Source organism: Nilaparvata lugens, chromosome 8, assembly GCF_014356525.2.
Source record: "Nilaparvata lugens isolate BPH chromosome 8, ASM1435652v1, whole genome shotgun sequence".
In the NCBI taxonomy this organism is placed as follows: domain Eukaryota; kingdom Metazoa; phylum Arthropoda; class Insecta; order Hemiptera; family Delphacidae; genus Nilaparvata; species Nilaparvata lugens.
Window position 1 is genome coordinate 2,561,903 of NC_052511.1, and position 24,542 is coordinate 2,586,444.

Here is a 24,542-nt window from a genome sequence, read left to right on the forward strand (position 1 = left end):
GCCCGACGCTCAGCCTGCAGAACGGTCGGGATTATAACACCCCCTCACCACCCAAAAACCGCCATGCCAGCCAATATTATAGTGTTGTGTTGGTTGTGGGGTCAGGTACTGTAGAAAATGAGTGAAAATGGTTGCATTCATCTTGACAATTTTAAATCAAAACATGGCTTACAATCGTACATTACTATTTATTCATATTTTGTTGCAAGCACTACATCTGAAGCACGGAAGATAAAGGTAAGAACACTAGTCGAAATATATTACTTTTAGGTTAGATCTTAACCTATATTATGAAACCACCACTTTCTTACTTACTTGAGTACGTATATTTATTTTTTAATGTCAAAAACCTTTTAAATAAAATTGTTTTCATTAATGTTCTATTACATGAGGTTTTATATTATGAAATGATATAGCCTAACCTCAACATAAAAACTTCATGTTGACTATGCTGGTTTTGTTTACGCTTGGATGTGAGACCGCTTTAGCATAAAATATCCAAAGTCTTGTTTGTTAGCCAGGTGTTCCCGGATAGAACGCGTCAAAAAAATGAAAAAACCTTTAAACTTGAGAATTAAGAAACGCGAGAATCTCCAACTGTAGCCTTCCGCGGGTACCGTATGAATGCACCTGACACCTAATCATCATGTAAGTGAGGCCATTATGTACAGCTCAAAGATGCCTTCCGCAGTGCCTTCTTTTGAAGAAGCAGGATGTCATTGGCATGCGGAGAATGGCCCCAGATAAGAACTCCATTCTGCACGTGACTGCCAAACACCGCAAGATGGATGCATCATTAAAAGTTACTCAAGACTCGGGAGACAGTCTCCTACATACCCATACGACAACTCTTAAGCTGGGGGTTCCTTTGTGCGTAAATGCCGTCGTCGACCACGACAGGGTGAGAATTTCAGATTGGGTAGATTTCAATTTGTCTACATAGCCTAGAAGATTATTTTCAATAATGGGGCAGTTTGAGCTTATACTTTTTTGGCAACATGTAGCCATTATTAGAAATGTTTAATTCTTCGATTATAAAGACAAATAATGAAAAGTTATTTGATCAGCTGTTTTAGCACACTTGAAATTTGGACAATATGAATGTCAACAATGCCTGTTGTCGTCGACTGCGGAAATTTACGCACAAGCAAAAATGCACCTTAATAATTATGTTCCTGCACAACTATTGATTTGGAAACTACCCAAAACAACCTAGTTTAGTTTTTGGTTAGTTTTAAATTTGAAAACCAAACGGGCTTTAATTAAACGAGCGTTAATGAGTTCTTACTAAAAAGTAAATTCGTATGGCTTTTGTTGGTGGGGAGTCCCTTGCGGGAAGGTCCCACCGACTGAATATATAATTTAAGCCGTCAATGGGCCTTACGACTGTCATACTTCAGCCGGGACCGACAGTTTAATGTGCCCATCCGATAACACGGGAGTGATCTGGTTAAAAAACTTTTGGTATTGAGAGGGTTTGAACCCGGGATCTCTATGCTGCTACGCAAGCACTCTATCCACTAGACCACGGATCACTCCGTGATGTTCTTACTTTTGACTTACTAAAGGCCAAAGTCGTTGTCCTTCTGTTTGTATGTTCTACAATAACTTTAGAAAGAATTCATCAATCTGCTTCAAATTTTGAACACGTATTCTTCGAACCTTTTTACAGGTCAAGTTTGTTGGACAACAAAATTTTCTCACTCCTTAGTCCTTTTTCAGGATATAACAAATAGCCTAACATTGAAAATGCATAATAAATATAATTATTGTTGTGATTTATCATTTAGTCAGCTGAATAATTAATTGCATGCAATTACAATAGTTTTTCCATTCATTCATAATCATCAGCTGAGGTTTTTTGGAAGCTATCACTTGTACAACATAATTTACAAGTTATACATCAAAAAACTGATACGGGTTGAGTTATCAATGTGCGGTTTTCGCCATTCATTTCCTCTTTGAACTCTGTATTGAAATCATTTATCACATCACCACCTTCTCATTTAAAAACATGAATTCGGATTGAAGGAAGAGACTCAAGATGTTGTCAATCATCCTCTTTATTTTAAAATAGCATCATAAGTCTCTTCAATTACGGAAAAGTTTTACTTTATGAATTTGGATTCATATGAGGGACAAAGATGTTGTAGCGACAGAGTTATTTTTCATTTTAAATAGGATCCCCAATGAAACCTACTGTCAAACTATTTTTGTGAAAGGAATATTTAGATGTTTCCATAATTTCCACCACATTTATAATTAAAATTTGCTGGTTTCAATGGTTACAATACAACAGTTCTTGAGCGAGTTCTCCAGCCCAGGGGGCTACTACTATTTTAAATTAAGTAGAGCTTGAATTGAAACTTCAACGAACTAAAATGACAGCAGGATCACTTGTTTCTAACCTATTTCATCAATAAGGCTAGGCACACCAGTTAGTCAAGAAAAGACAAGACACGTTTTGACACAATACTTCGCATAGTTGCTTATGAAGACATCTCTAATTGCAATGACTAATCGGTGTGTGCTGCTTCATAAGCAACTATGTGAAGTATTGTGACTAATCGTGACTAGACTTGTCTAGACTAACTGGTGTGTGCCCACCCTAACTGTAATTTATCCATCAAGCTACAGTCTAGTGCCAGTGTAGTCTAAAATTTCAAGTCACAAGTTTTTATTATTGATATTAATAGTAAATAATATTAACCAAAGTTTTCAACTGGATTTATGAGTGTATATTATTGTTATTTCTCACTCATCAACTTATATACCTGATTGTGTGTTTTTTAAAGATAATATTGGTTGTTGTTTTTGCAGGCAAAATGCTGTTTCTGCTATGTATGCAAAGCATTTGAAACACGACTGCACTCCTGTTTGACATGCATATTTTTCGGATGTCACAAAAAGAACCATATACAAGAGCATGCAAAAATGGAAAAACATTATTTAGGTGAGTTCATTCACAAGTCTCATTTGATAATGTTGTGAAGCTGCGCCCCTAAATTGTCGCCGTGATATTCAAGTCTTTGTTTCTCATTCTCATTACATAGGAATATGTACGTAGTATTGGTCGTGTAGATGGGCAGGAGGGGGCGCATCTGGAGGGGGAAGCTCTCAAGTTCATCCTCCCTCAAGTAAATTAGCCATAATGACTTGGTCTATAGAGTCTGGTCTGGTCTATATAGAGCAGCGGGCCTTCGCAGTTGAGAGCTTCTTTTTTAATGGCCGATCACCTTCCGCGCTCGATTTGAAATTCCTCCCCCACAGACTCGTTCCTGGCCATAATTCGATTCTATCGTGGGTTAACTCATTTCAGGAGTGTGGAAGTGTCGCTAAACCCAGAAATTGACTTCAACGAACTATCAGAGCTCCAGAAAATATCGAAAGAGTGAGGCAGTCTGTTGTGCGTTCTCTAAGGCGTTCGGCTCGCATACAGCTGCTATGGCAATTTCTGACTCCACTGTTCGACGAATTTTCCATGAAGACCTTCAACTTCATCCCTATAAATTGGCTGTTGTACAAGAATTGACTGAACGCGATTTTGTTGCCCGTCAAAATGCATGTGATATGCATGCCTGAAGACGCGGTCATTCGACAAGGCTCATTTCCACATGCGTTTCCTCAATGCGATTTTTTATGGTGTTATTTGAATTCCCTGGTTCATGTCGATCGACCACGAACCATAGCACACCTCAGGAACAACATTCGCGACGCCATTGCCAACATACCGATTGATATACTGCAAAGAAATTCCAAAAATCGACTTTATCAGTGTATGCGCAATGGGGGTCGCCATTGGTCTGATGTCATTTTCAAGACTGCATGGAAAAAATTGAGATATTGTATTCTCATATAGAAAAAAGATTAAAACAATATCTGAGGTACTTTTGTTTATATTGACCTTTCAAATAAGTAAGTTTCTCTGGTGCACCTTGTACAACGGTCCAAATATAGCTAGGTTATCAAATTATGATCAATTATACAGAGTGATCAAAAAGTCGCGCACATCAATAAGCACATCGTGAAATGTAAAAGTAATCGTAAATGTATTGTTTTGTGATAACGCAAAAGTAAAATGTAGGTACTTTACAAACTTTATTGATTATTTTTGTACATTTATAGACAAATTACTTACATTTTCACAAGAAATGCTCAAAATGGCTGGCTGTCTTCTTCAATATTGCATGCATGAACTCGTTTTATCACATTTAAATTGATGTTGTTGATTTCTGTTGTTCTGTTAATCTTCAGTAGGCCTACATCCAGTGTGTGTGGCCTGTTTTTATAAGTACCCTTTCTTTAAGGCAACCCCACAGTAAGTGGGTTTCTTTACTCCACTTTTATCGCACTTTAAGGTAAAACTCATTGCTGTTACATGCTTACAAAGCAGTCAACTCAGTAAAACTACAGATATAATGTGGCTAGTATACAGTTGAATTATCTCTAGACTAATTCATGGAAACTAGTAATTCAGTATATTTAGTCCATGACCGTCAGTTGCCAGACAGACTTCGTCAAAATATAAAACAATTAATACACAAATAACTAGAGATGGTTCGTTTCATGTGGCTCTGTAGATGGACTGCAATACTAAATCATGAAACAATCTCAAACTGGTTCACAAGTCCACTGGTCTCATCATCTCTTAGTGAGTACAGAGGGTAGTTGACGAGTTTCTCACGTACCAGCCTACAAAACTTCCCATACTCCAGCTCACGAACACAAATCGGCAGTCTGTTAGAAAATTTTAGCGTCCGTAAGGGGTCATTCATGTGCTTCCGATAGTCTGGAGTAGGGCAGGTCAATGTTGCCCCGTCTCCTGGTTGGTGCAGCTGGCCCCTCTTCTGGTAGGCCAGGGTAGACTAGGCATGAACCTCACTCCTTAGGAGCCGTAGGGAGCTATACATGTACTGACTGTACACTGTCAGTATTTTCAGACGTTTGAAATTTGGCCGGCAGTGCTCCAGGTAATGCGATGACGTGATGACACGAAGAACTTTCTTCTGTAGAAGGAGAATCCTTTCACAGCTACCCACATGGCCCCATAGTACTATTCCGTAGCTTATATGACTATGGAACAGCCCATGGTAGGCTGTAATTAAGTAGTTGGCAGGCACATGTTGACTAGTATATTTATAAGAAGGCTCATTCACATGTGTATTTTATTGATTGCGTGCTTTTGCAGCGATAGAGCTGATGTTCGGCAACGTGTTGTGTGTGGCGTGTGGCGACTACGTGTACGACAGCGAGATGACGCGTGTGGCTGACGAGCGCCACCTCAAAGCCATGACGTTGGCCGGCCTGAGGTCGACTCCATTCCGACACTGGTGGCCCTCCCCGCATGATGTGCACCTCCTCAAGCAGAACCCCTGTCGGCGAATGCTGCTCAACAACACCACCATCGGTAGGTAGACAAAGCAGGAGTTAGTTACATACATACATATCCGTGTCGCGTTCCAGCTAGTGCCTGATCTGGGTATGAGCATTAGACCAGTTATAGAATAGACACGCTGGAAAGTCAAACCTCTGAAGCCAACATGTATGACGTCATACTGGGGCATTCCACATTATAATGGCAGTGAAGAAAGAAAAGAGAAAACGTTGCAGAGTCTCTTAAATTGACTCCATTTTGCCACTGAGTGTACACAGCTGTTACTCAATCCATCCCATTAAATTTGATCTAATATTAGTCTCCATTTCCTTGATAGGATAATCAATTTCATGTAATATTAATTAAATTCATCAATGAAATAATTATCTTTTTTTGTAATTTGATTCAAAACTTTGCTTTGGAAATTCAGATTTTTATGTTCATACAAATCTGAAATGGCGGCTAATTTAAAAAGCTGTGATACACCAATCTGAACTTCAAAACAACAGAAATAAAGTTACTCGGTGGGTAGGCTATTTCAAATTCTCTTGAAAATAATAGTAAAATAGAAATATTATAATAATAATAATAAATCATTTTATTTGTTTCGACAATTATTGCCATACAAATGAGTTGAGTCATTTACACATGAATATAGATAATTTTTGTATATATAAATATTTTTTTTTACATCAATATTATAACATGATAAACCAATCATAATGCCACAACCAAGTACAGAAAAGTAAGAATGACTAATAACAAAGATTGAAAACATGAATACCTCTATACATCTAACCTATAATATCTTAAGGCTGGCAGTGACTGATAACTATCGTAATTATCATGCTTATCTATCGGTGGTCGACACCATATTTTCTCTCTTGATAAGTGCTTTCACAGTATACTGATATACCTGTTTGATTTTCTCATCATTAAAGTTGGATAACAGTACCATCAATTTGTCTACATTTTGAACTACATTATTTACATAAGGTAAAATATACTGCAATCTAATATTTTCATATTCCGGACAGATCAATAGAAAATGTATTAACGATTCGAAATCTAAATCACAGGCAGGGCAAATTTTCTCTCCGTCAAGCTGATATCTCTGACCGTTTATGTGTAAGAATGTACTCGTGTTTGATACTCTGTACTGTGTCATACAACGAATCATTTTAATTGGCAGATCATACGTTAGCTGTTCTCCTAGTTGATATTCAGGATTAAACAATTTATAAAAAGGAGAACTTTGCGAATTCTGAGCCAAGTATCTATCCTCATCCATTATTTTCATACATATCTTTCAAGAATTCTCTCTCTACTATTATATAGTTCAATAGCATCAAATTCAATATCGTTCCTTAAATTTTGAAACTCCAACAAATCCATCTCTCTCTGAACAATAGATAACCAATTAGAACTGAAGTTGGTTTTCAACAGTAGGCGATAACAAATGAAAGGGTATCTGGACTCTGGCATGTTCGCAATTCTTATCAGCCAAGATAGACATCTTTTGAGGATATGAAATTTGAGCCTTGGTCTATTCGCCTCCAATCTAACACACCAACTCGGCGTCGTACGCACCAGCAAGAGCAAGCGCTTCAAAAAGAACAACTGAACAGCTTCCACAGCTTGCTCACAACCGAAACCCCACACTTCACACCCGTACAAACTCGATGGTATGATAACCATATCTAATAATTTCATTTTCCCCTCCCATTTCTCAGACCTCACCTTGGATAAAATGTTGACAGCCAATATTGATTCAATTTTACCTCTATTAATTGAGCGTTTGCACATCTCTGTATATTTACCTGAGGATTGGAATATTACTCCTAAATAATTATAATTTTTACAAATTTCTATTTTTTCCTCACCAATCACGAAATCTCTATGGCTATTGCTCAATCGACCCTTATGGAATGGCAAAACTTTGGTCTTAGCTGCATGACCTTGAGTCCTATTTCTAAGCTGTACTGATAAAGACATTTGAGCTTATTTCTCACATCAGAAATGCTATCCGCCAAGATGACTATGTCGTCTGCATATTGTAACATTAGTACATCGTTGTCTCTATCAATGTGTAATCCATGCATTCCTTTATCTCTAAAGTAAGTTTCTATTGCCGATGTGTACAGAGAGAAGAGAAGTGGGCTGGCCGGGTCACCCTGCAAAACGCCTCTTGTCAGTGGGATAGGTTCGGATTGTAACCATGCAACCTGTTCTCGATTACCAGTGAGAAGTTCGAGTACATATATTGAAAAACGCTAACTACTCTCCTACTTAATCCGAGTTCTCTCATTTTCTGAAATAGCCTGTTATGCGGGATAGAATCGAACGCAGACTCATAATCAATAAAAATTGCATACATCTTTCTCTTTTTTACTTCCATAAAATATTTGACTACTGAATCTAGAACGAAAATATTATCTAAGCATGACCTATTTTTCCGAAATCCCGATTGACTTTCCACCATGATCCCACTCTGATCTGCCCAAATTGCTAATCTATCTGTTAATATTCCAGTAAAAATTTTTAGAATACAATTCGCAATAGATAAGCCTCGGAAATTCCTAGGATCTTTTTTACAGCCTTTCTTATGCAATAGGAATATTTTCAGCTTTGCCCAATTCAAAGGAATTTTCCCAGTCTCCATGATCAAGTTGAACAGGTGCCAAATATTTGAAAAATTCATAGGAAATCCCATCTAAACCTGGAGCACTCCCATTTTTCAATCTCTTCAATTTTCTTTCTAACTCAATCATTCTATCGGTCTATCGAGAAAAGGATGCTTGAGGTCGAAGAATATGTACTCAATAGTTCTTTTTTCAGGTCTGTATTTATTTAAAAAAAAAAATGTCCATTCTTCCAAAGTTATAAAATCATTATCGATTGATTTATTGCCCTTTACTAGACGAACTGCTCGCCAAAATTCTTTAGCATTTGATGAATTCTGAAATTTATTTTGTAAGTTATCGTTGAACTGCTTTTTCTTCTCTTTCATTTTATTTTTATAAATAGTTTACTGTCCAGATATTTATTAAAACAATTTATATCATGTTCTTTTTTCTTAAAATTCCTATATGCCTTACGTACTTCCCTTTTCAGCCTATTACACTCTATATCGTACCAAGGTTTATTTTTGAACTTGCTTATTATTAATGACTTTTTTACCATGCCCAGATTCTCTGCCTTATTTTTTACTGTAGTCATAAAATTTCAGCCAAACATTCTACACTTTCTTCGCTCGCATTAAATTCGATTGGGAATGTTAATTCAGACATATATGCTTCTTTGCATGCATCACTCCAGCAATATAACGTTCGAAGTTCATTTGGCACGGTCTGCGCTTCTCTATCAGATTCAAATTCAGTGTACACAATCAGTGGAAGGTGATCTGAAGTTAATACAATATCTGAAACTATTAAATCAGTAATATATTGAATACTTTCGAAATTGACCCAGACCAAATCTATTAAACTATTTCCATTTGAATTATGAAACGTGAATTGCCCCGGCATGTCACTCTTACATCTACCATTCAAAACATAGAATAGATTCTTTTCCATAATATTCACCAAATCCTTCGCGTTCCTTGAAATATATCTATCCTGAGAAATCCTATCTGCATAAAGATTTGAATTGTGAATAAACAGTTATCTATAGAACATTGGTTTAGATCCCCCATTCTCAAATTAAAGTCACCCCCAATCAATACAGGGAAAGACGAAAACAATAATTCATAATATTTCAAGCATTCCTGGAATTCATTGAGACAGGCACAAGAGAATCAGGCTTAAAGTAAACTAAACATAATATAATAATACGGCCCTTTGGATTTTCGACCTTGACAATTATAAAAACTCTCTAGCTTCAATCAGCGTTGCTTTCAAATTTCTTTTCACTAAAACTAACAAACCACCACTGGCTCTACCTCTTGAATTTGACAATTTATCTGCTGTTTGATTAAAAGCTACATATTCATTAAAGTCTCGAGCATGGAAAGAGTCAGTTAACCAAGTTTCACTCAAGCCTATCACTTCATGAGCGTTAAATAGTTCTATTTGTTCCTTATCTAAATTAAGCACGTTATTAATACCATGAGAGTTCCAAAAATTTTTTTTTTTTTTTTTTATAATATATAATAAGATATATAATAATATTATATAAAAATATTATAATATTATAATAAGATAATTTGAATGAAAGTAATTTTGATATAACCTTTCAATATTATCTATACAAAACAAACTCTACAGAAAAGTTTTCTATCTGATGCTGACGTCACGATGGGGCGATATGGCAGTAGAGATGTTGGCTTCATCGACTTTCAGTGTGAATATACAATGAGCCGTGTCTATTCTATATCTGGTCTAAGGTAAGAACAATGCCTCTACATCTTCCTCAACCTGTCGCCATCTCTATCCTCCCTTCTCCACTTCGCTGTCTTTACATCGTCCTCTTGGTCTCCTTCCTTCAAACCTCATCTCTTCCATTTTCTTTGGCAGCCGATCCTCTCCCACGTGTCCAAACCAGCGTAGTCTCATGACTTCTATCTGTCCCCTTATGCTTTACATGCTCAGATCTCCTCATTCCTAACTCTGTCTCTACGTGTCTTTCCCTTTATTGCCCTGAGGAACCTTGTAGTCTACTCCATTCTCGCTCTGTGATCGTCCATGTCTCAGCACCATAAAACATGATAGGTAAATGAATTTGAGTGTATGGCTCAACTCACATTCACGCGACTCAGGTCGAGAAGAAACTCGACTCTAGTGGAGAGCATGTGTTTTCAAATGGTGACAGTCGCGGAGACTAGAATCGACTGGTCTGAGTGTCACCATTTGGAAACACATGCTCTCGACTAGAGTCGAGTCTCTTCTCGACCTGAGTTGCGTAAGAGTGAGTTGAGCCTTAGTGCAGGTGTAATACACCTACAATGATGATACTTGACACTACATGACTAAATATTTCATTTTTTTATTGTATAATATTGGTATTATTGAACGAGCGTCAGCGATTTTTTACTTTTGACTTACTGAAGGCCAAAGTCGTTCTCCGTCTGTTTGTATGTTTTACAATAACTTTAGAAAGAATTGATCAATCAGCTTCAAATTTTGAACACGTATTTTTCGAACGTTTTTACAGATTAAGTTCGTTGGACAATAGAGTTGACTCACTCCTTCATAAGAAAAGTGCATAAGAAACAAATTGTTATGATTTATTGTTATGATCAACTCAGCTGAAGAATTTATTGCATGCAATTACTACAGTTCTTCTATTCATCGTTCATTCAAAAAATCAGCTGAGGCTTTTTGGGAGATATCAAACGCTTCTACACAAACAAAATGATACGGGTTGATATATCAATGTGTAGTTTTCGTTGTAATTTGAGTATTTGGAAGTGATCACTAACAAGCAGTTCGTAATGGAAAGAAACATTGAAGAGTATTTATTTTCTCTTGGAACTCTGTATCGAAATCATGTATCACATGACCTACTTCTTATTAAAAAATTGTATTTGGATTCATATAAAGGACAAATCTGTAGAAGCGACAGAGTAATTTTTCATTTCAAATAGATCCCCAATGAAACTTACTGTCACATTATTCTTGTAACAGAAATATTTACCGTAGCTGTTTTCATAATTTTCATCAACTCTGTATAATTAAAAGTTGCAGTCTTTAAATATTACAACAGTTGTTGAACGAGTTCTCCAAGCCAAGGGGTCACTAGTATTATAGTATTGACAAATCACCTATGAGAGACTATTGGCAAAACATTGATGTAAATGATTGATTGGATAGGTTTGCGAGGCCTGGTGAATCTGGGCAATTCGTGCTACGTGAACAGCATAGTGCAGGTGTTGACTCACATTCCGCCACTAAGAGACTATTTCCTGTCGGAGCGGCACACCTGCCGGCTCAACGAAACGCCCGAGACCTGTTTCGTCTGCGAAATATCGCGCATCTTTCAAGAGGTACTAATCTAATTGTATGCTAACACATGTTTACGTATTTCTCCATAATTGAAAGAATGATGTCCGGTTGCAGAGTTGTTACATAAAATCAAACATAGCTATGTGAGACATAGTTTAAAATCACTGATATAAATGGTTGGTCGTTGCATAGTCTTTTGCCGAAGCCCATTCAGCTATATCTCGAATTAGCATCACACATAAGTCACACTGCAGCTCTATTCACTTTTTTCCGTACATGCTTCAATCCAACCAATGTCTTGGCATCTGGGAAAGTTTCAATCGATATCACTGTCAACAGACCTAGAAGACCTCACATAAAATTGATAAACAATATGGCGACTCTTGGCTTTTGGCGAGATTTCTCATCATATTTAGCGATTTGGAGGTTATAAACTACTTGAAAAAACTTGAGGAGAGAAATAGTTATTTGTGCAACTAGTGCGCAAAGTGACAGTTTGCTGCACCGAAAGAAACGTTTACACCCGAGCCGTAGGCGAGGGCGGAATGGTTTCTTGAGTGCAGCAGAGGAACTTTGCGCACGTATTTCACATTAAGTTTTTCCTACAGTTACCATTGAATATGAAAAGTAGGTAATTATGGATAAAATTGCCTGAAATGCATCAAATGTTTTTCTGTGTAATTTTATTATTGATAAAAACCTTAATCCTAAAATCCTAAAGTCCTCGTTGTCCTTGGTTATAATATCTACTTAATAATTTGCGAGTTGTGCTTCGTTGCACCTCTGCTCACTATAGCAGCCCAGTCACTGTTACCAATTTCATTTTGATTTTGCTGCACTGTTGCTCCATATAACCTACTAAGTATTTTGCGTTGCCATGTTGCAAATCTGGAGTGCAGAAAAATTTTTCCCGCACTAGAGCGGAAAAGTGATTCTTTGCGTTCTGTAATCAGTGCAGCAATGGCCACTTTTCAACGTAACTGTAGGAAAAAATAATTTACTTATATACAGATGGTTTTTCGTAAACATCTTTCAAAAAAAAAGTCATCACAACCTCTAAAATGCATTTGGCGGGAGTAGATATTGGATTCAACAGCACGACTTCGGGCCCATAACTTAACTGACCGTTTTTAGCTATTGGAGACATAAATAAGCTCTTTCTGACGACTGTGCAACGGAAAGTGAATTTTTATGGCTTCGTAAATGAGTTAACTGCCTGTTTTTAACTTTATGTGACAACTCTGCAACCGGGCATCAGACATTGATGTTGTCAATACAACTATATTTTTGTTCAAAAACAATTCAAATCACAGAACCAGGTTTCATGTCAGCACCTGCCATATCTTCAGTTCAGCTGAGCTGGACTTTCAATTTCAAGAAAAATTACTTTTTTTTATTTCATGTGCACTCTACCACTGGATCACGTAAGGCTGGGCACACACCAGTTAGTCTAGACAAGACAAGACATGATCAGACACAATACTTGACATAGTTGCTTATGAAGACATGTCTAATTGCAATGACTAATCAGCGTGTGTTGCGTCATAAGCAACTATGTGAAGTATTGTGTCTGATCATGTCTTGTCTTGTCTTGACTAACTGGTGTATGCCCAGCCTAACGCAGCACAGGGATTCAGCAGTTAACTTATTGTATGAAACTTTTCATACAAAATCTTTAATATAATAAGGGATTGAATTGGCTCAGACACGTACGCTATAGGACGCATCATCATGTCTCAACTGCTGGACTGATTAACTTGAAATTTCGCATATTGATTCTTAATTTACCAAGGATGGTTATAGGCCTATTTTAAATTCTTCAAGTTTTTATTTAGACTCTTGTGGAGCACGGATTTCCTGCTAGTTATAAATGCACGAAGCAACTTGGTTACTATAATTTTGTTTTATAATTGTGTATCATTGGTAATATAATCAAATAAGGGTACAACCACACTGAAAGCGGAGCGGAGCGTGGCGTGGCGTGGTCAGAGAGTTCAAGATACACACAGGAAGCGTCTGAACGTCAAGCGTCAAGGGCCTAGAAAATGAAGTTGTCTGGTTTGCACGGACATTACTTTGAGAGAATAACTACTTAAAGTATTGCTAAGTGTGTTCAGTACGGGGAAAAAATATGAACCAAATTTCCCGCACAACATTCACTAGATGGTGAGAGAATTATTGATACATTTTAAAAATGTAATATGAATGAAATGGATTAGAATAGCCTTACTTTTGATTTCAAAGTGCAATAGATGAGTTTTCTCTGTTGAATAATCAAATAATACACATTACAGGGGAATTTGGGCAAACATTAAATATACTAGTGTACTAGATGGTGGGAAAATGTAGTAGAACAAGTGCATTATTATGTACAAGAGTAGATATTTAGTTTTTAGTTCTCGGTAGTTGATTTTATTTTATTTTCTTATAATAAGTGTTGATCTATCAACCTTGATTTGTTGCATTGTTAAATTCAGGCAATAAAGAATTGAATTGAGACCACTAGTATGTAGCCTACATTAGTAGGGCACTCGCACTTTGACGCTCCGCTCGTAGACGCTCCAAAAAAACAAACCAGCTTGTTCCAAAGTTTGACGCCACGCTCCGCTCTGCGAGTAGACGCTTCCAGTGTGTTTTAGCTCATTACTTAACATGAGATTGTTCACGACGCTCCGCTTTCAGTGTGGTTGTACCCTAATAAATAAATGAAGGATATAAATGGTGGGCGTGAATTGATTGATTGATTGATTGATTGTTTGATTGTTGCAGTTCTACTCGGGCAACAAGTCGCCGCTCATCCTGAAGCACTTGCTCGTGCTGGTTTGGGCGAACATCAAGCACATGGCGTGCAACAAACAGCAAGACGCGCACGAGTTTCTCATGATCATGCTCAACTATCTTCACGAGCAGAGTGCGCCACTCAACCCCAGTCCGCCCCCTGCTTCCTCCTCACCTCCTCCTGGTGCCGAGCGGGAGGAGAGAGGAGAGGAGAGTAGGCCCAGTGAGCCGCAGCAGCAGCAGCTAAATACTAGCAACTCGTGTTCGTGTATCATTGATCTCATTTTCACCGGCAAATTGCAGTCGGACATCACCTGTCATGTGTGCAAGTCAGTGCATTTCATTTTACAAAGTAAGCAGAAAGTAGGCTATAGTCATTTATGAATATTATTGACGTTGAAAACTAACCAATTTATTAATAATTATTGAGGTTAAAAAATATAGTATACCATTTCATTATATAAAGTATAGTCATTTATTAATTATTGATGTTGAAAACTAACCGATTTATCAATAATTATTGAGGTTAAAAAATATAGTATACTATTTCATTTTAGAAAGTAGGCTATAGTCATTTATTAATTATTGATGTTGAAAATTAACCAATTTATCAATAATTATTGAGGTTAAAAAATATAGTATACTATTTCATTTTAGAAAGTATAGTCATTTATTTGTAATTGAGGAAAAAACTAACCAATGTAGCTGACACTACATTTTTTATCTCATTCTTAGGCCACCATATAGGCTAATCTAGGCTAATATCTATCTAGGTTAAAATTAATTTATTTATTATATTGCTATAGTTGAATAATATTGTAAATTGGTGAGAAATTTCATTTATTCAAATGCTAATCGATATTAAACGAAAATCCTTAGTTAAATGCTGTAAACTTTTTGGATAGTAGCTCTTATCGAATTTCAATCAAGCTGTTAACCCTGTTGTCAATATTTGCAGTGGCAGAAATTTTCGGGGTGGTTTACAGCAAAACTAGTGGTGGCAACAGCTCAATCTTTATTCTTGTCATCGAACATTACAAATGTTATAAAGTTGAAATGTTATAATGTCAGCTATAGTATTTTCATATAAAAATTAGCAGGTAACCAGTGCTCCGTAAGAGTCCAATTAAAAACTTGACATAGGCCTACTGAAAACTTGACCTATTATCTTGAAGAATTTAAAATAGACCTGTAACCACCCTCGGTAAATTAAGAATCTATATGCAAAACTTCAAGTTTATCAGTCCAGTAGCTCAGACGTGATGATGCGTCACTCGTGCAAATCCTATCCCGTACATGTGTATAAGACTATTCTTTCCTTTATTATATTTTAGAAGATAATCATACAGATAATTTCAAGGCTTGATGGCAATATTGGTGGAGTGTTGGCACAGAGTTCACCTTGAGCCTAACGTGCAGGTTTTCGACTGACTGTACAGTCCAAAATATCAGACGAAACGGCTGTCTTAAGGCTAACCACTAATGTACTGTACATCACATGTACTAGACTATATAGGCCTACTACTGAACGTTACTTCGGATTTGGGTGCTCTCGAGTGCTCTTGCAGGTCACCTCTTACAGAAACGTCTTTAATCCTAACAGTTGAGATACGACACAATTTTTTTTGCAACCGGGACAATATATTTATTTTTTCATCAGAGATTAGTAATGGTGTAACAACAAAAACTAGTGTTTGTAACGGCTTCAACAAGTACGGCATTTTTATATAAAAATAATTTTACTAGTAGTTCTGTGAACAGTAGACCTCACGCAGTATTCTCATCCACAAGTACCTGATTGAAACTATAGACCTTATGGAAATACAGCAATAGACTGGCTTCTCCACACATCTGTGTAATCACTTGTCAGCTAATTTATGATGAGTAGTTCTATAGTCTGATTTTTACTTTCCTTGTCCTATTACCATAGGTAAGGAAAGTATTGCTTTCCGAAAAAAATTAAGGTACCCCAATTTCTAAATTTCTATATGTTTCAAGGTCCCCTGAGTCCAAAAAAGTGGTTTTTGGGTATTGGTCTGTATGTGTGTATGAGTGTATGTGCGTCTGTGTACACGATATTTCATCTCCCAATTAACGGAATGACTTGAAATTTGGAACTTAAGGTCCTTACAGTATAAGTATGCGACACGAACAATTTCGATCAAATGCAATTCAAGATGGCGGCTAAAATGGCGAAAATGTTGTCAAAAACAGGGTTTTTCGCGATTCTCTCGAAAACGGCTCCAACGATTTTGATTAAATTCATACCTTTAATAGTCATAGATAAGCTCTATCAACTGCCACGAGTCCCATATTTGTAAAAATTTCAGGAGCTCCGCCCCGTCTATGCAAAGTTCGATTTTAGATTTCCAATTATCAGGTCTCAGATATAATTTAAACGAAAAATTTCGAGTGGAAAATATTGAGCATGAAAATCTCTTCAATTAATGTCCAGTAACATTTTCACCTAAAACTGAAAATAAGCTCGAAATTCGAGAAAATGTGATTATCCAATTGAAAACTGTTGGCAACTGTTGATTCTATTAAATCATTCACTATGAAGAGATAGCAGACCTCGTATGTCTCCAGCGTTATTGTCCTGTCACCAGCTGGCTTAGATCTTTGTTTATAAGAAGACTTGAGCTGCGCGGGAACACTAGCGTCAGGTGATAAATTTTCATAACGGCAAGGAAAGATGTGTGAGTGCGCCACACCAGATTTTTACTCTAATATTGGCGTATGAAGGAGGCTCATTTTTCCTTTTATATTATCCTTGAAATGCAAAATTTCCAAAAACCTTGTATATACGTCGACGCGCAATTAAAAAAGGATTAATCGGTCAATAATTTATTCCTTACTTGTTAATCATTATTTGAATAATTCAATGTTTTGACGTTTTTAGTTATAGTTGAGTGCGATATTCTAATTCTATTCGATTTTTAATCAAAGTAAATGTATATGTTATTTATTAACTTGTAATTTGAATAATTCAATATTTTGACGTTTTTAATTATAATTCATTGCAATATTCTAATTTTAATCAAAGTAAATTTTAAAATGTTTGAACTCGAATAATTCGAGTTATTGTTAGAATGAAGTTACTTTTTGACCGACTTGTATGAGAAAATACGGAAAGGGTGATGTTGCTTGTATGCATAATATGATTTTATTGTTGAACTCGAATAGTGAATGTACGTGATTTGTTTTGCAGTGGTGTGTCGACAACAATCGACCCGTTCTGGGACATTTCGCTGGAGCTGGACAACACAGGCCGTGGTGGGGGGGAGATGACGTCATCACAGCAGCTGAGTGACACAGCAGTGTCACAGCAGAGCCAAAGCAGCAGCAGCAGCAGCAGTAGTGGCAGTGCGACTGCAGCGCATGCGCTCAAGTCTGGTGAGCCTAATTAATACAGTAGACGAGTAACCCGTGGTCTAGTGGAGCAGCCTTGAGATTCCAGGTTCAAACCCGCTCATAGCCAAACGTTTTTACTTTCCTTGCCCTATTACCATAGGTAAGGAAAGTATTGCTTGAAATTTTAAACCTAAGGTCCTTATACCATGAGGATCCGACAAAAATAAATTCAAAAAGTTCAATCCAAAATGGCGGAAAAAGGTGGATAATGACTCAAAAACCATATTTTTCACGGTTTTCTCGAAAACTGCTCTAACGATTTTCTTTAATTCGTAACCCTGGATAACAGGGTTATCAATTTATAAGCCATATCAACTGACATCAGTCTCATTTCTGGGAAACTAACAGGGGGTCCACCCTATCCTTGAGAAATGGACTTTGTAACCTCCTTCTCGTGCATGAGGTAGGTAGGTAGGTAGAGCAGAACACATAGTCGAGATATTTTATCTGTAGAACAGCTGTTTCGACAACTTTTAAAAATTTATCAAATTTTTATCAAAAATGTTGTGAAATTTGATCAATTTGTATAAATTTTATACAAAGGTAAATTTACTCTGAAAACAATATATACAATAGTATGATCATAGTTTTAAATATGTAGCCGCTAATCGTCATTATGTTATTCCCCTAAATTATTCTCGTTCAAGAATGAGGCTTGCAGTTCAATGAGCAAGGAAAGTTGTGTGAGTGTACCACACCAGATTTTTGAACAGGTCACTCCCGTGTTATCGGATGAGAAATTGTCGGTCCCGGCTGAAATATGACAGTCGTAAGACCCATTAACGGCTTCAATGATATATATTCAGGCGAGGTGGAACTTCCCCACTAATAAAAGTCATACGAATATTATTATTATTAATACAGTAGAACCACTATAATTCGTAATTGACGGGACCAAGCGTTCACACAGAATTATAGAGGCTACAGATGGAAATAAATTGGAAGTTACATTTGTTCAAATGCTTATTAATGAATAATTATTATTAAACGAAAATCCCAATTAAATGCTGTAAATCACCCCGAAGACTTCTGCTACTGCAAATATTGACAGTCATCGAATTTCCATCTAGCTGTTTACCCTGTTGTCAATATTTGCAGTAGCAGAAGTCTTCGGGGTGATTTACAGCATTTAATTGGGATTTTCGTTTAATAATAATTATTCATTATAGAGGCTATAATTAGCTAGTCCTAGAGAGATGGGACAGGGTCGGGGAGTGTGTCACTGGACGAGTGCGTGGAACCTGACTTAATAATGTAATGTTTTGTGTTGTTATAGTGCGGTCCACGTTATAATGACAGTATATGATCAACTTTGGTTTTGTTATCCTTGTCTATCATTTGACAAAGCCGGTGGTACTATCCTTTTCTAGGTCCACAACGATGACAATTATATTTTTGACGGTGTAGAAATATAATTAATTAATGCAGAGAATTGGCATTGCTATTCTTTTAAATTTATCTACTGCCATTATAACGTGGACCAGTGTGGTATATATATATATCTATAGTGTATAGATGGTGATGGGACAGGGTCGGGGAGTGTGTCACTGGACGAGTGCGAGGAACCTGACTTAATAATGTAATGTTTTGTGTTGTTAGATGGTGATGGGACAGGGTCGGGGAGTGTGTCACTGGACGAGTGCGTGGAACCTGACTTAATAATGTAATGTTTTGTGTTGTTAGATGATGATGGGACAGGGTCGGGGAGTGTGTCACTGGACGAGTGCGTGGAGCCTGACTTAATAATGTAATGTTTTGTGTTGTTAGATGGTGATGGGACAGGGTCGGGGAGTGTGTCACTGGACGAGTGCTTGGAACAGTTCACCCGGGCCGAACACTTGGGCAGCATCAGGTGCAACAACTGCGACGCAGACCAGCAACAGACCAAACAGCTGACTGTGCAGAAACTCCCGGTTGTCGTTTGCTTCCATCTCAAGGTTAGTGCTGTGCAGCTCATAACTGGTTCTATTGTGTCTTTTGGCCAAGATTAAATGATACCAAACTGACAATGGCAGTCTATCACTCACTCATAATGTCACACGTCGTGTGGGATGGGTCCTGCCACAATTTGGAGAGAGTTTCAAGCTCTAGGGCTTCAAGGGCAATAGAAGTTATTATACCACAGAGTCCTGTAGAAACCACTTTATAGAACTAGGCATACCAACCGTTCCCTTAATTTATATCGATTTAGATGATTATGCATGTTGAAATAAATACTATGTCTAGAAATGCTAAAAAAGTAAATTCGTACGGCTTTTGTTGGTGGGGAGTCCCTTGCGGGAAGGTCCCACCGCCTGAATATATAATTTAAGCCGTCAATGGGCCTGACGACTGTCATACTTCAGCCGGGATCGACAATATAACGTGCCCATCCGATAACACGAGAGTGATCTGGTTAAAAAACTTTGGTAATGAGAGGGTTTGAACCCGGGATCTCTATGCTGCTACACTAGCACTCTATCCACTAGACCACGGATCACTCTAGAAATGCTGATACACAATCATAGATACCATACAAGAAATAGAGGAGACTATTAATACCTCACTGTATCACAGAACAGCTCTTTTTGAAAAAAGCCAACATATATGGGTCTTAATATAAGAAAGCTTCCTACTAAAGAGCTTTTTGATGGTTGGATTATTCTATACCACCGAAGAGTTTGTGTGTAGAAACGGTTCCTTTGTGGGATATTCGTCTCCTGTGATTGTGTTAGGCACCGTATTTGTTATAAATTTGACAATTCCTATACTCTGATGAGAGTCTCTTGGAAGCTTTTGAAAACAAACAAATAAATAATGACGTCTGTTTGTCTCTGCTCACGTCTGCATGCCAACTTTTTTTGAATTACTCCAAGGGTGATTATCTGCATTGCTTAGAGGTGTGTCGAGACTATAAGCAGACTTGCCGCCTCTAAGGAATTGCACCTTTAGCTCCGCCACAAAGTAGACCGAAGCAAATCCACGAAAAGCAACCCACGCCGTGGGATGTTTTGTAAACCAATATCGGGGCACCGAGCTTCGCTCGTTATCTTTATTTATTGATAAACAGAACACAATTCTCTAAAATGATCGTGTTCATATTTTACAGCTGGCTATACGTCAGCTTATGAATTTCGGGGATGCGATATTTTGATTTTCCACAGAATCAATCGCTCACTTTTTACTATCCACAGACGACGAAAGTCTCAGATGTTTCAGCCAAGGATGAATTATCCTTTTAATGTCGTTCAGTGGGTTTTCCCAAGGATGAGATCTAGTGCAATCGAATTTTTATATCATAAACCTACTATGTTCCAAATTTCGTGAAAATCGTTAGATCCGTTTTCGAGATCCGTTCAACATAAATAACCAGATATAAAAATACTAGTAGTTCTGTGAACAGTAGGCCTCGCGCAGTTATAAACCGCAGCCTCTTCTTATACTGTCCATTAGAGTAAATCCTGTCTGTATGTCGTGTCGGCGAGATATCGGTGTGAAACGGCTAATGGCTGTTGGGGTTGGTGTATCAAAAATGCTAACATCAAAAGCTAATATCCTTCAAGACATACTGGCAACAGGACAGCCCGAGTTCAAAGCAGAGAAAGTTCGAGAGACAATACTATGTTATTTTAGTTATTAATTGCATGCGTTATTGCAAGCAATCAATAGTTCATTTAATAGTGCATAAAAATTGCATTCAATGAGGCATGCAATTTATAGTCTACACAGCAAATGATTTTTTACCAAGTTACATTGAGATATTGAATTGCATGCGTCATGGCATGCAATTTATAATCAGCTCGACAGCTGATTTATGATGAATAATTCTATAGTCTGATTTTTACTCCTATATTGGCGTATGAAGGAGGCTCCTTTTTCCTTTTATATTATCCTTGAAATGCATAATTTCCAAAAACCTTGTATATACGTCGACGTGCAATTTAAAAAAGAACATACCTGTCAAATTTCATGAAATTCTATTACCGCGTTTCGCCGTAAATGCGCAACATATAAACATTTAAACATTAAGAGATATGTCAACAAACCGTCGACTTGAATCTTAAGCTGCGTACACATATTCGCGCTTCCAACCAGCACCGAGCACGCTCCTCCCTCGTGCCGCCCTCGTACCGCCCTCGTACCACCATCGAACAACAGTCGCACCGCCCACGCACCCAGATCTTCTCGCGTTCCCCGGTCGAACCATTGCTGCTCCCCGGTCGATCATCAATCGCTCTGCCGGAGTGATGTTCGGTTGCGGAGCAGAGCGAAAGTCTGTACGCACCTTTAGACCTCACTTCGCTCGGTCAATAAAAATATAAACAGACATACAGAAATTGCTCGCTTAATATAATAGGATTGCTATAGAATAAATTATTCATAATCAATCAGCTGACAAGTGGATTATTCATTACATGTATTACACAGATGTCTAGAAAAGCCTAGGAATGGTTCACAAAACATCCCATGGCGTGGGTTGCTTTACTTGGATTAGCGTGGGTCTACTTTGCGGCGGGCCACTAACCGTACAACATGCATGATAAACAGTCGTTATACATTGTTGTGTCATCACAGCGAAACGCTTTGAGCAAAATTTTCCAAGTTAGGTTTTTGTATTTTTGCAATTTATGTTTGCAGCGTTTCGAAGCGATTTGCACTAACGTATTCGCCAAGATCTCCAAGATCATCACGTTTCCCCTGGAACTGGATATGTCTCCGTTCATGTCGCATCGGCGTAATTCAAACCAAAACCATTCTTCCCCCTCCACCTCCTCCTCCTCCGCCTCCTCCTACACCAACTACTGCACGCAGATACTCGAGGATAACAGGTATTCTCACCATCACTCATCATTTGCTTGTTTATGATAATAATGATTTATTTATTTAGCGTATGGCAGATACGCAACTCATATAACCTTTGTTTGTTTGTTTGTTTGTTTTTAAAGCTTCCCAGAGACTCTAATCAGAGTATAGGAATTGTCAAAAATTTATAATACATACAGTATTACATAAAAAGAAGAAAAAAATCACACAAAGGAACCCTCTCTACACACAAACTCTTCTGTGTATAGAATACTCCAAGCATCAAAAAACTTTTAAATCCTTCTCAAAAACATTGACATCTTCACAATTTTTCAAGTGAGTAGGAAGCTTTCTAATAAATTAAGGCCCATATATGTAGGTTTCTTCTCAAAAAGAGCTGTTCTGTGATACAGTGAAGCATAGTCTCCTCTATTTCTAGTATAAATCCATGCGAATCACCATTTCTAGTCATTGTCTGTCTTCTAACATGCATAATCACTCATAGATATAATAGAGGGAACGGTTAGTATGCCTAATTCTTTAAAGTGGTTCCTACAGGACTCTAAAGGCATAATACCTTTGATCGCTTTAACAGCTTTTTTTTGGAGCTTGAACACCCTCTCCAAATTCTGGCACGACCCACCCACACAATAATGGCATAGCGGATGTGTGACATTATGAGTGAGTGGTAGACTGCCATTGTGAGTTTGGTATCATTCAATCTTCTTATTTGTCGGAGTGCAAAGACTCCAGATGCAATCCTCCCACAGAGCTGATCAGTATAGAAATCCCAAGAGAGATGCTGATCCAGAGCAACCCCTAGGAATTTCACGAAATGAGGCTGGTTAACATTTTTTTCATTTATCTGTACATTAATAAGTTGATCTGGCCTGGAATTATTTCTATGTTTAAATAGTAAAAAATGGGATTTTGATTCATTAATTCCTAATTTGAGTTGAGAGAGGTACTGGGCTATGGCATTAATGTTCAAGAAAGATTCTATTTCTAACACACTTGCATCCTGAGAGCTGCAAATGTATGATGTGTCATCGGCATACATTAAAACTCTACCCTGGGATATAACTTTTGGCACATCATTTACATATAGCAAAAACAACAAAGGACCAAGTATAGAGCCCTGTGGTACACCAGCCTTCACTGATACTCTATCCGATAAGTAATGAATTATCTTCCCTTTCACTTCCCTTGTTATTTCCACACACTGAGACCTATCCAGGAGATAGGACCTGAACCATTCCAGTTCAACATCTCTCCATTTAAACGTTATTCCATTCCATCTAACCATTTAAACGTTAAGAGATATGTCAACAAACCGTCGACTTGAATCTTAAGCTGCGTACACATATTCGCGCTTCCAACCAGCACCGAGCACGCTCCTCCCTCGTACCGCCCTCGTACCACCATTGAACCACAGTCGCACCGCCCACGCACCCAGATCTTCTCGCGTTCCCCGGTCGAACCATTGCTGCTCCCCGGTCGATCATCAATCGCTCTGCCGGAGTGATGCTCGGTTGCGGAGCAGAGCGAAAGTCTGTACGCACCTTTAGACCTCACTTCGCTCGGTCAATAAAAATATAAACAGACATACAGAAATTGCTCGCTTAATATAATAGGATTGCTATAGAATAAATTATTCATAATCAATCAGCTGACAAGTGGATTATTCATTACATGTATTACACAGATGTCTAGAAAAGCCTAGGAATGGTTCACAAAACATTCCAAGGCGTGGGTTGCTTTACTTGGATTAGCGTGGGTCTACTTTGCGGCGGGCCACTAACCGTACAACATGCATGATAAACAGTCGTTATACATTGTTGTGTCATCACAGCGAAACGCTTTGAGCAAAATTTTCTAAGTTAGGTTTTTGTATTTTTGCAATTTATGTTTGCAGCGTTTCGAAGCGATTTGCACTAACGTATTCGCCAAGATCTCCAAGATCATCACGTTTCCCCTGGAGCTGGATATGTCTCCGTTCATGTCGCATCGGCGTAATTCAAACCAAAACCATTCTTCCCCCTCCACCTCCTCCTCCTCCTCCGCCTCCTCCTACACCAACTACTGCACGCAGATACTCGAGGATAACAGGTATTCTCACCATCACTCATCATTTGCTTGTTTATGATAATAATGATTTATTTATTTAGCGTATGGCAGATACGCAACTCATATAAAAATTCAAAATTCAAAATGTTTCATTGCCGTGAACAAATAGATGTATTGACAAAGTC

At 37.8% G+C, this 24,542-nt stretch overlaps 1 protein-coding gene across 1 annotated transcript; it reads left to right on the forward strand.

The window, feature by feature from the left end:
- The first annotated feature begins 43 nt into the window (after positions 1–43).
- LOC111055160 (ubiquitin carboxyl-terminal hydrolase 22) lies at positions 44–24,542 on the forward strand. The gene is made up of 8 exons (XM_039433734.1): positions 44–237; positions 2,821–2,953; positions 5,189–5,407; positions 11,185–11,357; positions 14,086–14,423; positions 17,306–17,490; positions 19,276–19,445; positions 24,206–24,542. Exons 1-8 carry the CDS (start codon positions 118–120, stop codon positions 24,434–24,436), a joined length of 1,569 nt encoding a protein of 522 aa, XP_039289668.1. The 5' UTR covers positions 44–117; the 3' UTR covers positions 24,437–24,542.